Raw genomic sequence first — 13,285 nt, forward strand, 5'->3', positions numbered from 1 at the left:
AACCCGAGCCCACCCCGAGGCTGAGTGGGCGCCCCGGGCCGCCGCGGACCCCGGCCCCCAGCGCCTATGCTGGACTCGAGAGGAGCTTTGTCTGCGGAGCAGCACCCACCAGCAGAGCCGTCCTAAGCTCTGGGAAGGACGCCACTCCCCGGAGCCCTTTGGCGGGACGTCAGGCCAGCCCCAGGCCTCTGCTTAATCCTCGCCCCCCCCCGCCTCAACTTCCTGACACTGGAGAAATACTTTTCTCCTAAGTCTACCCTGGACACTTTTGAGGGTGCCTGGAGAGAACGTTCCTCTCCACCATGGCCCCTGTGTGGTGAAGATCAACAGACATTGTTTTGGGGGGGGAAAGTTTATTAAAAAATTCTATTATTTTATCTCCTGTAAAGTTTATTGGCTCAGGATCTCCAAAGTAGAAGGGCTTAGAACCATCACGCTTTCAGGGGCCGGGAGAGTTAGACAGCAATCGAGAGCCATTCCACAGCATCCAAGTGCTTCCTGCTATTGCCCCTACAAGAAGAAACTGAAGGCGGAGGAAGGAGGCGGGTGACTGTGGAGTCCCCGGCAGGTCAGGGAAATCCGAGAGCCAGGAGTGTGCTGATCACACCTCGCCTCCTCATCTGTCCAGGAGGAGCGGCTGCAGCTGACCCTGAATTGTCTGTGCCGGAGGAGCCAGGCCTGGGGAAGGCCTCCAGCCTGGCTAATGGTTCTCTCCCAGGTCCTGTTCCTTCAGGAAGGAAAAAGCAGCATCTCTCACTTTCCCCTGCAAAGAGGAGTGATAACATGGGCAGCGATGGTCACAGCCAGCGCAAACATGGCTTTGGGTAAACCTGAGAAAGACACCCCTTCCTTAGGGCAACACAGCTTCAGACCGCAGCAAACACTTTAGCAAACAGCAAAAGGCTGGAGTTCAGCTCACACTCGGCCCTTGTGCAGTGTGCAGCTTGCACAGCTGGACACAGCAACCCTGTAGACCAATGGGTCCTTCCCGTTGGCTCCTGTGAGGCAGAAGACATCAGGGAGGAACCTGATCAGAGAAGCAGTTCTCCAAGTGGGTTAGTGGAGAAGCCGAGGGATTTTGGTGATCAGAGGGATGAGAATCCCAAGTGGGGGTGTCTTGCTCACTTGCAGTATGATGAGAAGCTTCATCTTTCCAGTGTGTGGAGGAGAGGCTATGGAAAGGGGAGAGCCTTGGCTGAGAAGGACTTGGGTGAGTCTCGTCTGCCAGAAGCAACTGGGGGAGACTTGGATGGTTTAAGTTTAGGGTTAAGAGTGTAACATGGAAGCTGGGGGATGAAAAGAGGATACCGTGGTGCCAGGGCTTAAGGATGCTGAGGGCCTGTGGCCCTGGCCAGGGGGTCCCAGAAGGCTGGTGGAGAGTGGAGGATGGAACGGGAGAGTTACTGTCTGTGGCCTGAAGCAGGCAGACTTTGGATAAAGGTGTGAGATTGGGGTGCAATGGAGAGTGCTGAGTCTGGGGTCTCACAGGGGTGCCTGTCATACTGGCTTTGAGGAGGCTGATGAGTGGGCTTAGGGGTTCAGCCTGCAAGAGCTCTGAAGGAAGAGGGACCGCTGGGGCCTGGGCAGGAAGGGGGAGGGGGAGGATGCTGGTAAATCAGAAGCAGGCTGTCCAGGTCACAGAATTATCATCGTGAAATATTCATGGGCCTTTGGTCCAGATGCTATTTCAGAACGGTGAAAGCGAGGGGGGGGGTGTGAGCCTCGGGAGGAAGCCGACAGCAAGGCCACTTTCCCCCACCCCTGCCCCCACCCGCCCAGACAGACCCACGGATGCCCATCACGTGCACACCCACGCTCACACGCTCTCTCACACACACTCGCACCAAAGGAGAGCAAGAGAGAGCACATGCAGGCACGCCAACACCCACGGGCCCCACAAACAGGCAGATGCACCCCAAATACCAACGGGTGTGCACAGCCACTCCCATGAGTCCCTGCACAGAGACCACCCCGAGATCTCACACACCCAGACCCCAGCCTCCTCAGACAACCCAGACGGATAAGCCTGAGCCACACACCCTGAGACCGGAGGGCCTTGCAAGGCCATCCAGTCCACCCCCCAGGGATGCTCCGATGGGGCAGTGCAGGCCCACTCAGAGAGGGGAGGGGGTTTGTGCAAGATTGCCCGGCCCCGAGAGGAACCTCCTGGATGCCCCCCCACCCCCCCAGCCCGTGTTCTCTGGCTGCCCAACACCAGTGGCGGTGAGCTCCTCCGTTTCTTCCTTGAATCTCCCATCAGCTCACCCACCCAGTCCCCCCGCGGCCCCCACCCAGCCCTTCCTTCCCATTCCTCCCCACCCCAGCTCCCTGCCTGATGCATCTCCCCATTACCTCATGCTTAGAATGTGGAAGAAAATAGCAGTAACCTCCTCTCCCGATTTCCTGCATTCGATCTCTCGCTGCCTCCCACTCTGCTGGCCCATGTTGGCCAGATCCATCAGACCAGAACATGCATTATGCCATTCTGTTACTCAGGCACGTACCACGGGCTCCCTGCTCTGCTGCAAGTTAAAGATAAAACGTCTTAGCAAAGCCTTGGAGGCCCTGCAGCGTCCGGTCCTCACTTTCTATCTTTTTCTCTCCTGCCCTCCCCCCCCCTCCCCCCCGACATCTTCACTCCAGCTGGAAAGATTGCACCATGTGGGCCCTCCATTACCATGAATGTGAACCCCACAAATCCACTTTGCACCTCTCCCCTAAAGTTCCTCAGTCTTCCCCAGACGTGGGACCCTCGCCCCCTGCCTCAGATAACAGAGTCCAAGCCCCTCCCCAAGGCTAAAGCTCCATCTTGCTGACCTTAGCCCTGGGGTTGTGTTCTCCTTCAAAGCTGCTGGGAGAGGCTCAGGTTAGGGCTGGCTCCCAGGAGGTGGCTGCCCCTTACCGGCCACCGTGGGTATCACAGTCAGGCGCAGGAACCCTAACCTGAGCGTGAGCATCTCTCTGCCTGGGGAGAGGCAGAGAAGGACACCAGATGACAAGGTCCATAAGCCCTTAAACCTCTAAGGTTCTTACACTCAGAGTGGGGGGAGGGCTGTCAGCCCTGCTTTTTGAGCTGCTGACTCCCGGTGTTAGCTCCCAAATCCATGAGAGAACCCCTCTCCTATGAAAGGCAAAGACTTGCGGGGTGAGGGTGGGAGGAGGCTCCCAGAACCCTGTGGAAGTGGCATTTGCCCGTCAGGCTCTGAGAGGCCGCCAGGCCGGGGACAGTCCAGGTGGTAGGCCCAAGGTCCAGCTGGGGTCAGGTTTCTAGATGAATTTTTAATGCTTCCAGCCAGACCTATCAGATGTTCCCTTTTCATCTCTGCACGGTCCCCTCTCCTGTCCCCACGGCCCCCGGGGGTGGGACAGGCAGGGCAGGCCTGGGGCACCTCCCGGCAGCCTCCTGAGAAAGGCTCTGGGAGACGTAGAGGTGTGAATGACCGAGTTACTTTCCCACTTGCGCTGTGACCTTGAGCAAGTCACTTAACCTCTCTGAGCATCCCTCGTATGGTTTTGCATTCACAACCCGGGGGCGACAGCGCCTGCCTAAAGGGAGCTGTCGTGGGGAGTAAGTGCAAGGCCCTTGAAGGTCACCCATCTGTTTGCTGTTATCTTTCTCCAAGCCCTGCCCGCCTCCTCCTCCGGTTTTTCTTTCAATCCCAGGGGTGCTTTTGCCTCTTTCTTGGGGAGGCGGGGACTCAGGCTCTGCCATTCCCTCCTAAGACCCAAAGGGCCCATCCCAGGAGCCTTTGGCCTTCCTAGAAACTTCAGATGAGGTGGGGAAGGGGAGGGAGATAGTGAGGCAAGGCTGGTGGCCTGATTGAGGACGACACCCTGCTGCAGCAGAGGGTCCCGGCACAGAGAGAGGAAGGCTGAGGAAGGCTAAAGAAGGCCCAGCTCAGAGAGGGAGCAGCAGGCAAGACTCACTGCTTCCTCCTTCCTCCTCCCTCTCTGCCTCCTTCCGTCCTTCCTGGCACCTTCTTGTGCCCTGGAAGCCAAGGAGACCACACCGAGCAGGGGGGAGGGCAAGACCCTGCGAGAGAAGTTGGGAGTGGCCGTTGAGGAAGGCTTGTGCAGGCTTCCCAGTCCTTGCCCAGTGTTTCTGAAAGTGAAGGTCTTTCCCATCTGATTCGGGTGGGAGACAGCTAAGACGCAGGTTCCCAAGCCCCTCAGACCCACTGGACCAGTTTCTCCCTGAGCCCTGGAATCTGCATTTTAGCACGTCGGGGTGGGTTAGGAAGGTCTCTGAAGGCGGAGAAACAGCTCCCCGGAGGTGGGGTGGTCCCGAGGTGGGCAGACAGGAGAAAGCAAAGTGAGAAAAATTAGATCCTGGTGGAAGCCACGGGCAGGACTCTTGCGTGGACCGGGTGATGCCGCAGATGGGGGGCGGAGAAGCATGCAGGAGACAGGCGGGGCGGGGCCGCGGCGAGGGTCGCGCCCGAGGTAAGCCGCCGGCGGGGACAGTCACTCGCACGCTGCCGCCCCCTTCGCGGGGAATCTGAGACCCCGACCGGAGATTGAGAGAGCCGCGTTCTTCTGGGGCGCAGGGTCGGGGGGCGGCCTCCTCTGCAGAAACCCGCGGGCCCCCGCGGCGGTCCCCATCACTGCCCTGGCGGGAGGGCGCCTCGGATTCCTCGCCCTCCAACCCCCGCCCTGTGCCCTGCCCAGCCCCCACCCCAGCTCATCTGCGTGACGTTCCAATTAGCACGTTTTTCCCCAGAAGTCGCGCCCCGCGTCCCGCAGCCCCCTCACCCCTCGGAGCGGGGGTGGGGACCCCCATTAACCCTTGCGTCCCGGCGGCCTGGACGCCGCCCGCTCTGGGGGTCCCGGGGGTGAGGGGCGCGCCCCCGGGGGGACGGCGGGGTTTGCGGCGGGGGGGGGGGGCTCAGGGGGAAGAAAGGGCAGGCACTTGCCCGCCCCCTCTTTCTGGAAAGAGGTGGGGAGGGGCGCTTCTCCCGGGAGACTTGGGGCGTCGAAATCCCGAGTTCCTCAGCCCCCGGCCCCCGCAGCCTCCTCCTCCCCGCCACGTACCCTCTCCCCCCCTCCCAGCCATCTGTTCCATTCGGCGGCGCCGCGACAAACAGGCTCCAGCTCGCGGCCGCCCCCGCCAGCCCCCTCCCCAAGCGCCCCCGCCCGGGGGACGCGGGGCGAGAAGACACCCCGCCCCAAGGAGGCCGAGATCCCCGCCTGAGTCCCCCACCCGATCCCAAGCCCTCTGGGCATGGGCGGGGGCGCGGTCGAGACCCCTCCTTCAGCCTCGAGGGTCGCTGGCTCCGTGGTAGGGGGGCACGGGGCTATCTTAGGGGAGGGGTCTGGAGATGCGACCCAGGAGAGGCGGACGAGCCGGCAGGGACTGTCGAGGGAGGGTGTGGGGTCCCCCGTGGCTCCCCCAACCCCGTCCCAGCCGCAGCCACGCAGCGCCGCCTGCGGAGCGCAGAGTCCGGGGCGCACAGCCGGGCTCCCTCCGCTCGCCCCTCTCCCGTTCATCTTTTGTGATCCGCTTCCACCGGACCGGACGGAAAGTCAAGGTCCCCGGGCAGAGTGCAGCGAGACCCGGGCAAGGCCACTGGGAGCCCGTCCAACCCGTTGGCGGATGCGGTCCAAATCTGGTTTCCTACTTTGCGAAAAAGACACCGTGGGAAGCCAGGAGCCTGGGCTGCGAGCAGCCAGGGATGCGCCGTGTGGCTTAGCCACGTCTCCAGATCCCGCTGGACATCCGTCAAATGGGGGAGTCTGTCTACTGAATCAGCTTCTAAAGAGAAGTGCAGACAAAGGGAGGGCTCCTTTGTGCTACTGTCCTCCAGGGCCATTATTTCGGGGTTCTCCTAGGTTTGGGGGGAGTAGGGTGGTACATAAGGCCTTTGTGGTTCCTCCCCGCCCTGAGAGGGCAGCAGAGAGCTGGGCTGACAATCTCAGAGCTTCCTTTCTAACGCTGATTGCCCCGGCAGTCCTGAACTTGGCACTCAGCAGCCACAACGCCCAGCCCCACCACCTGCCAGCTCTGTGCCCCTGGGTCTCCGGGTCGTTTTCTAGAGAGAGGAAGGCTCAGACCCGGAGACACCGACCTCTACGGTGAGGACGCAGTGAGGGGCCTGTGTAGCTGGAACAGGCCAGAGCCTGGACACACAGGCCCCTCCCCTCTGTGAGTTTCAGGGTTGTGTCCCAGGCCAGAAAGAAGCAGGAGCGGAATAAATGAGGTGTCGCTTCCTGGACGGCCCCTTGCCCTCAAAGATGGTGTCTCCCTTGATGTAGGTAACTTTTAAAGTTTCCCTTTATTCCTGAAAGTAAATATTAATATAGCACAAGGTGAAGCTCGAAATTTGCATCGTTTTAAGATAAAACAGGACACCCCCCCTCCAAAAAAAATGTTACTTTCAACAGATCTCCAGAGACGCCAGACAAGAAAGTTCAAGAGGCGCGCCTTAGCATTGTTCCCAAAGCCTCCTGCCTTGATCGTAGGTAGGAAGAAGGGCCAACCTCCCTGCCAGATGTGCCCCAGAACCTGAGAAGTGGCGGAGGAGGAGATGAGTGCAGGGCCTCCACCCGCTCCAGGGCACGGCCGAGAACAGGCAGCTGGGACAGGCAGCTGAGGGTGGACAGGCTGGCACCTTAAGTGCCCTAGTTAATGCCCAGCTGCGCCTGGGTGAGAAAGGGGGATGGAGGTGTGGGAAGACACCCCCCCGAACCCAGACACAGGCAGGCACACCGCAGCCAGTCTCTCACTTCCCTTTTTATTTCCTCTGAGATTTGCAGGCAGCAGCATCAGGGAGAGAACCGGCCCTTCAGCCCCCAGGAGGGGCTTCCCTCCCACGCGGAGGCCTCAGGACGAGGCCCATTTCCCCGGAGGAGAAGGGAGTTCCACACGCGATCGCGCATACCCTGGGCCCTGCACAGCTGAGGGGTCACCAGTTCGCTGACCCCACAGGCCCCCAGGAGCCACCAGCGGGCAGGCCCCTCGGACGAGGCCCAGAGGAAGTGCAGGGCCGCACCCTGGGCCCTCCAACCCCAGGTTCAAGAAGGTTCGATCCCGGCACGGGGGCCGTCTTTGGTCAATGGAGCGTGGCTTTGGGGATTTCTTTTTTTCTTTCTTTTTCACATGTCCCCACAGAAATAGAACTTCTCCCATTACTTATAAATCCGTGGTCCCTGGTGCTGTGCGGAGGTCACAGGGAGAGTCAGTGCCTCTGTGCAGGCCGCGGCCGCCTGTGGTCCAGGCCCTGGGACTCGGGGGGCCTAGGCCGCCACCTTGGGGCCGCCGGGCGTCTTCAGGGGGGCCCCCCAGCGGGCGACATCTGCCCTCTGGAGCCGGGCGCGGTAGCAGAAGAGGTAAGATGGTAACAGGAACCCCAGGAGCGAGAAGAGCAGGAGGCCCAGATTCACCTGCAGGGCAGGGAGAAAGAGAAAAAAAAGAGGCAAGCTGTCCACCCTCCTCACCCTCGGGGGCCGCTCAGCCTCCCTCAGGGAGAAGGCAGCCATCTGCACCCCGGGTCCTGTTCAGTGCAGTTCAGGCGCTCAGGCGCTCAGTCGTGTCCGACTCTGCGACCCCATGAACCGCAGCACGCCAGGCCTCCCTGTCCATCACCAACTCCCAGAGTTCACTTAGACTCACGTCCATCAAGTCAGTGATGCCATTCAGCCATCTCATCCTCGGTCGTCCCCTTCTCCTCCTGCCCCCAATCCCTCCCAGCATCAGAGTCTTTTCCAATGAGTCAACTCTTCACATGAGGTGGTCAAAGTACTGGAGTTTCAGCTTCAGCATCAGTCCTTCCAATGAGCACCCAGGACTGATCTTCTTTAGGGTGGACTGGTTCTGGGCCAGAAGATACACAGAGCGAGCCCTCGCTGTAGGCAGCTGCTCTCCACCAGCGTCGCGTCTCATGGGATGCCCATAGAGCTCCAGAGCCGGGTCTGAACCCCACCTGACGCCAGGGCCCAAATGACCTGGTGTTGGCTGGGAGCCTGGGCTTCTGAGGATGTGGGTGGTGGGGTCCCGTGGCAGGGTGGTGGCAGGCGAGCATGGGCACCGTATGCAGCGGGGGCGGGGGTGGCTCACGGGCCAGTCACCTCGAGTCTACACCCCCCCTCCTCGGGGCAATGGTGGCCACGTTCAATAAAAATACACTAAGGACTGGGGCTGAAGCTGAAGCTCCAGTATTCTGGCCACCTGATGCGAAGAACCAACTCGCTGGAAAAGATCCTGATGCTGGGAAAGATTGAGGGCAGGAGGAGAAGGGGACGACAGAGGATGAGATGGCTAGATGGCATCACCAACTCAATGGACATGAGTTTGGGTAAACTCCAGGAGTTGGTGATGGACAGGGAGGCCTGGCGTGCTGCGGTCCATGGGGTCGCAAAGAGTCTGACAGGACTGAGCAACTGAACTGCACTGATGTACTTATCAGCGCCTGGTGAGCACTTGGGACACAGTAGCTGTTGTGCTCTGGCGGGAGGGTTGAGGAGAGCGCGTGGACCCCCGGAGCAGATGTCAGCTTTAGGGAGGTGGGATCAGTTCAATTCGAGGAAGAGCCTTTCCAACAAGACCAACGGCTGGTACCCCAGCACTGTGGGTGTTTGAGCTCAGAAGATTTGGAGGAGCCCCTTTCTAGGAGAGAAGGTCCCTGCCTTGGATCAGGACTGGGCCAATCCCCAGGTCACCTGGGAGCTTATTACAGCGTCCTGGGCCCAGGCTGGGGTGTCTATAAGGAGGTTTGACCGACTGCCAGTTGGAAACCCCCAGATGAAAGACTGGCTGAAATGAGAATGAAAAATTGCGCCACTTGCGAAAGCCCCCCACCCCCAGCTCCTCAGCTGCACCCAGGCAGGGGGGTCCCATGGCCCCCATGCCCCCTTGCCGCTCACCCAGAAGGGCTCTCCTTTCAGGGGCCCCACCATGGCCATGAAGAGCGGCTGCTGCAGCAGGGCAAACACGGCACTTAGGAGGGACTGCAGGCCCGTCAGTGTCCCGAAGTGTTTGGACGGGTACCTGCCGAAGAGAAGGGGGCCCCGCGTGAGGGGCACGCGCCCCTCTCCAGCCCGGCCTGTGCCCTCCAGCCCTGGACATCACGCTCTGTCCGCCGGGCAAGGCAGAGGTTAAAAGTTCAGGCTCAGGACGGGCCTGACAGTCCAGTGCTGAAGACTGCGCTGCCAATGCTGGAGGGGAGGGTTCCATCCCTGGCTGGGGAGCTAACGTCCCAAGTGGCGTGGCAAACGCATTTAAAAAGCCTCAGGCTCTCTGCGTATGCCCTGGTCTCGAGGGTATATGCTATGACTTGAAGGCTACAGAGCCGGTTTGATACCTACTAGCTTCCCTCGAAGCTCAGTTGGTAAAGACTCTGCCTACGGTGCAGGAGACCAGGGTTCGATCCCCGGGTTGGGAAGATCCCTGGAGAAGGAAATGGCCACCCACTCCAGTATTCTTGCCTGGGAAAGCCCATGGACAGAGGAGCCTGGCGGACTACTGTCCATGTGGTCACAAGAGTCGGACACGACTGAGCGACTAAACCACCACCAGCAGCTGTGTGGTAACAGCAAGTAACTCAGTCTCTCTGAACTTCACTTCCTTCCCTAAAAACAGGGAGAGTGCTAACCTCACCGGGCTGTTTTTATTCTTTTGACGCATTACTTATTGAGCTCCTACCATGTGCCAGGCACTGTTCTAGGTGTGTGGAGAGAGCAAAGAACCAGAGCTGGAGGCGGCATTCTGGGTGGCTGGGTAGTAATCACAAAAGAAGCGAAGTAAACACATAGTGGGGACTTCCCTGGTGGTCCAGCGGTTACGGTTCCTAGCTTCCACTTCAGGGGGACACAGGTTCAGTCCCTGGTCAGGGAATTAAGATCGGACGTGCCACTGGGCGGGGCAAAGCACCAAGAAAGCGCTGCGTGTCAGAAGGTGACAGAGCTGAGGAACGAAGGCAAGCAGAGCAGGGGGTGCTTCCAGGGAGGTGGGGAAGGCTCAGAGGAGGCCCTGGGGGAAAGCCCCGAACAAGGCGCGGCAGCTGGCTTGTGGACGTCTGGGGGAAGAACGAGCCAGGAAGAGGGGTGCTGGAGAGGAGCGCAGGAGGTTTCTGCAGCAGGAGACGGGGGTGAGCATGGTGGGGAAGGGAAGGGAGAGGGGGGGCCAGGCCCTGCGGAGCCTCTTTATTTGTTCTAATATATTTCTCCATTTGGCTACAGCAGGTCTCCGTCTCGGTTCGCAGGATCTTGGCTGCGTGCTTCACTGTGGCGCACAGACCCTCCAGTCGTGACAGGTGGGCTGAGCTGCTCCACAGCTTGTGGGACCTTAGTTCTCCGCCCTGGGATCGAACGCATATCCCCTGCACCGCAAGGCAGATTCTTAACCACTGGATGCCCAGGCAGGACGCTTTGAGCCATAACAGAGCCTTTGGCTTTTTCTCTACGTGAGACGAGAGAGGCAGCCGTGGAGAGATGGGAAGAGACCTATGTCCCAAAGGGTGTCTCCAGCTCCTGCATTAGAAATACCGGGGGCGGCAAGGGCGGACTGGGGGAGACAGGCGATCGCTGGGAGGCGGCAGCAGCCACGATCCAGGATGGGCATGCCATCGCCAGGGATGCTGCGACGGGCCGCATGTGGGTCTGTGGAGCGTGGAGCATGACCTGGGCTGTGAGCAATGAGCATGTGGAATCCAGGGTGACCCCGGCGGCCAAGGGAGGGCGTCAGCGTCTCACCCTGCACCCACTGCGGAGTAAGCGCTCCACAGCCGTCACAGCGTTGCCCCCCCTCTTTCGCCATCACCCGTACAGCAGAGACACTCGGCATGGAAACCAGAAGCCACGGGGGAAGGGGAATGGGGTGCCAGGGGAGGGGGGCGCCCCACATGAAGCAGGGACGTTATGAGGCAAAGAGACTGCGAGAAGAGTCCAGCAGGGCTGACAGGGGCAGAGGGGCCTCTCCAAGAAGGCGAGTGGGCGCTGTGGGCCGAGATGCAGGGCCAAGCCAGGGACGTCAGCTGCCCCTAAGGGAGGACGCTCTGACGGCGGAGTCGTCCCAAGAGGGCTGCCTTTGAGGCAGGGAGCACCCCGTCACTAGGGAGCTGGGAGAGGGCCGTGAGCTGGACCTCACCCACCCTGCAGCTGCTGCTGAGTCGCTCAGTCGTGTCCGACTGTGTGTGACCCTGTGAACCACCGGAGTCCCCAGGCTCCTCTATCCCTGGGATTCTCCAGGCTCGACTACTGGAGGGGGTTGCCATGTCCTCCTCCAGGGGATCTTCCCCATCCAGGGATCGAACCCAGGTCTCTCGCATTGCAGATGGATTCTTTACCAACTGAGAAACCAGGGAAGCCCAAGAATACTGGAGGGGGTTGTCATGCCCGCCTCTGGAGGATCTTCCCCTCCCAGGGATCGAACCCGCATCTCTGACATCTCCAGCACTGGCAGGCAGGGTCTTTACCACGGAGCGCCACAGGCGCCAGCGTTCCAGGGGGGGAGGCTGCGGAGGGGTGCGCCAAGGGGAGCCCTCGGGAAGGCCATCCGCCCGGCTGACTCACACCGCGGCGTAGAGGCCTCCGCAGGCCGAGTGGTAGAAGCCGCGCACCATGGTGTGCAGGACGAAGGTCATAAACTGAAACGGAAGGGAGAGAGGGCAGAGGTGAGGGGCGTGGGGGGCGGAGCGGGGAGGGGGGTAGGGGGCGTAGAGGGGAGGGGGTGGAGGTGAAGGGACCGTGGGGGCGGGAGCGGGAGTGCGGAGAGGGGAGGGGGCGAAGGTGAAGGGAGCGTGGGGGCGGGAGCGGGAGTGCGGAGAGGGGAGGGGGCAGAGATGAGGGGCGTGGGGGCAGAGCGAGGGGTGCGGAGAGGGGAGGGGGCGAAGGGGAGGGGGGAGGGGGCGAAGGGGAGAGGGGAGGGGGCGGAGGTGAGGGGCGTGGGGGCAGAGCGAGGGGTGCGGAGAGGGGAGGGGGCAGAGGTGAGGGGCGTGGGGGCAGAGCGAGGGGTGCGGAGAGGGGAGGGGGCGAAGGTGAAGGGAGCGTGGGGGCGGGAGCGGGAGTGCGGAGAGGGGAGGGGGCGAAGGTGAGAGGCGTGGGGGCAGAGCGAGGGGTGCGGAGAGGGGAGGGGGCGAAGGGGAGGGGGGTGGAGGTGGGAGGGGTGGAGGCGGGAGGGGCGTGCGGAGAGGTGGGGAGGGGGACAGAGCCCACCCGATCTCCTGGAGACACCTCCTGGAGAACCGGGAAAATAGACCCAGAGGATGAGGACCCAGCCGCAGCCGCTGGAGGCTGGTGCTGGGGAGACCACCGTGAGGCAGGGAGCGTGGGGCGCGTGGAAGTTGGTACCTGGAGGTGTAGGTTGTTGATGAGGCAGGTGATGCCAAAACCCACGAGCAGCAGGTTGGTCAGCGTGAAGGCGTTGATGGCGTTGGTGAGCTTCTGGATCTCACGGTAGCGTGGTCTGACGGACTTGGTGGCCGCCCCGTCCCTGTGAGGACAGGCTGTCACTGGCCCCAACCTCCTCAGCGGCTGCCCTCCCATTTCAGGGCACCAGGAGAGGGAGAAAGTCTCTCTTCCAGCCACGTGCTTCTCAAAGCATGGCTCCTCCAGCACCATCTGGTATGCCTGTGTGCCTGCTCAGTCCTGTCTGACTCTCTGTGACCCCTTGGACTGTACCCCGCCAGGCTCCTCTATCCATGGGATTCTCCAGGCAAGAAAACTGGAGTGGGTTGCCGTGCCCTCCTCCAGGGGACCTTTCCCACCAGGGATCAAACCCAGGTCTCTGGCTTTGCAGGTGGGCTCTTTACTGTCTGAGCCACAAGTTCGATGGGATGACAATGAGAAATATGCCACCTTGAAGAGGGCCCTCACCCACCCATGCTGGCACCCCGCTCTTGGACTTCCAGCCTCCAGAACTGTAAGAAATAAATTTCCACCGACCCCAAGCTACTCTGTCTGCTATTTTGTTACACCCGTCTGAACAGACTCAAAAAGACTCTGAGCCAAAACCACCCAGCTAAGTCATTCCCAGATTCTTGTCTCTCAGAAACGATGAGATAATAAATATTGTTTAAAGATGCAACGTTTGAGAGTAATTTGTTACACAGCAGTAGATATCTAATACACCAGATCTATTTCTTCCTAACCTTAAGAAGGCTCCAGAGTGTGCTCATCATGACAAAGGTTCTGGAACCTCCTACTAAAAGCTGTGTGATCTCGAGTCAGTTCCTGAACCTTTCTCCGTCTCGGCTCCTCTGTGAAGCGAGCATAATAATGTGTGTACCTAGCTCAGGGAGCCAGCGCAAGATTAAATAGGACAGTGCAGGTGCCTGGTGCACAGGCAGCATTT

General features: G+C 60.6%; 1 protein-coding gene across 3 annotated transcripts in view; it reads right to left on the reverse strand.

Annotated features, from left to right (window-relative positions):
* Positions 1-6,728: 6,728 nt before the first annotated feature.
* SLC43A1 (solute carrier family 43 member 1) overlaps positions 6,729-13,285 on the reverse strand; it is a 30,572-nt gene continuing 24,015 nt past the window's right edge. For 2 of the 3 annotated variants that reach the window (XM_068989229.1, XM_068989228.1), the window contains 4 exons: positions 12,283-12,424; positions 11,506-11,579; positions 8,860-8,983; positions 6,729-7,380 (listed from right to left, as the gene is read on the reverse strand). In XM_068989229.1, the coding sequence (XP_068845330.1) occupies positions 7,234-7,380; positions 8,860-8,983; positions 11,506-11,579; positions 12,283-12,424 (487 nt within the window). In that variant the 3' untranslated portion in view covers positions 6,729-7,233. The remainder of the gene's footprint in view (positions 7,381-8,859; positions 8,984-11,505; positions 11,580-12,282; positions 12,425-13,285) is intronic. The other variant, XM_068989230.1, reaches the window with a different exon arrangement.

This window comes from Capricornis sumatraensis, chromosome 16 (genome assembly GCF_032405125.1).
Source record: "Capricornis sumatraensis isolate serow.1 chromosome 16, serow.2, whole genome shotgun sequence".
In the NCBI taxonomy this organism is placed as follows: Eukaryota; Metazoa; Chordata; class Mammalia; order Artiodactyla; family Bovidae; genus Capricornis; species Capricornis sumatraensis.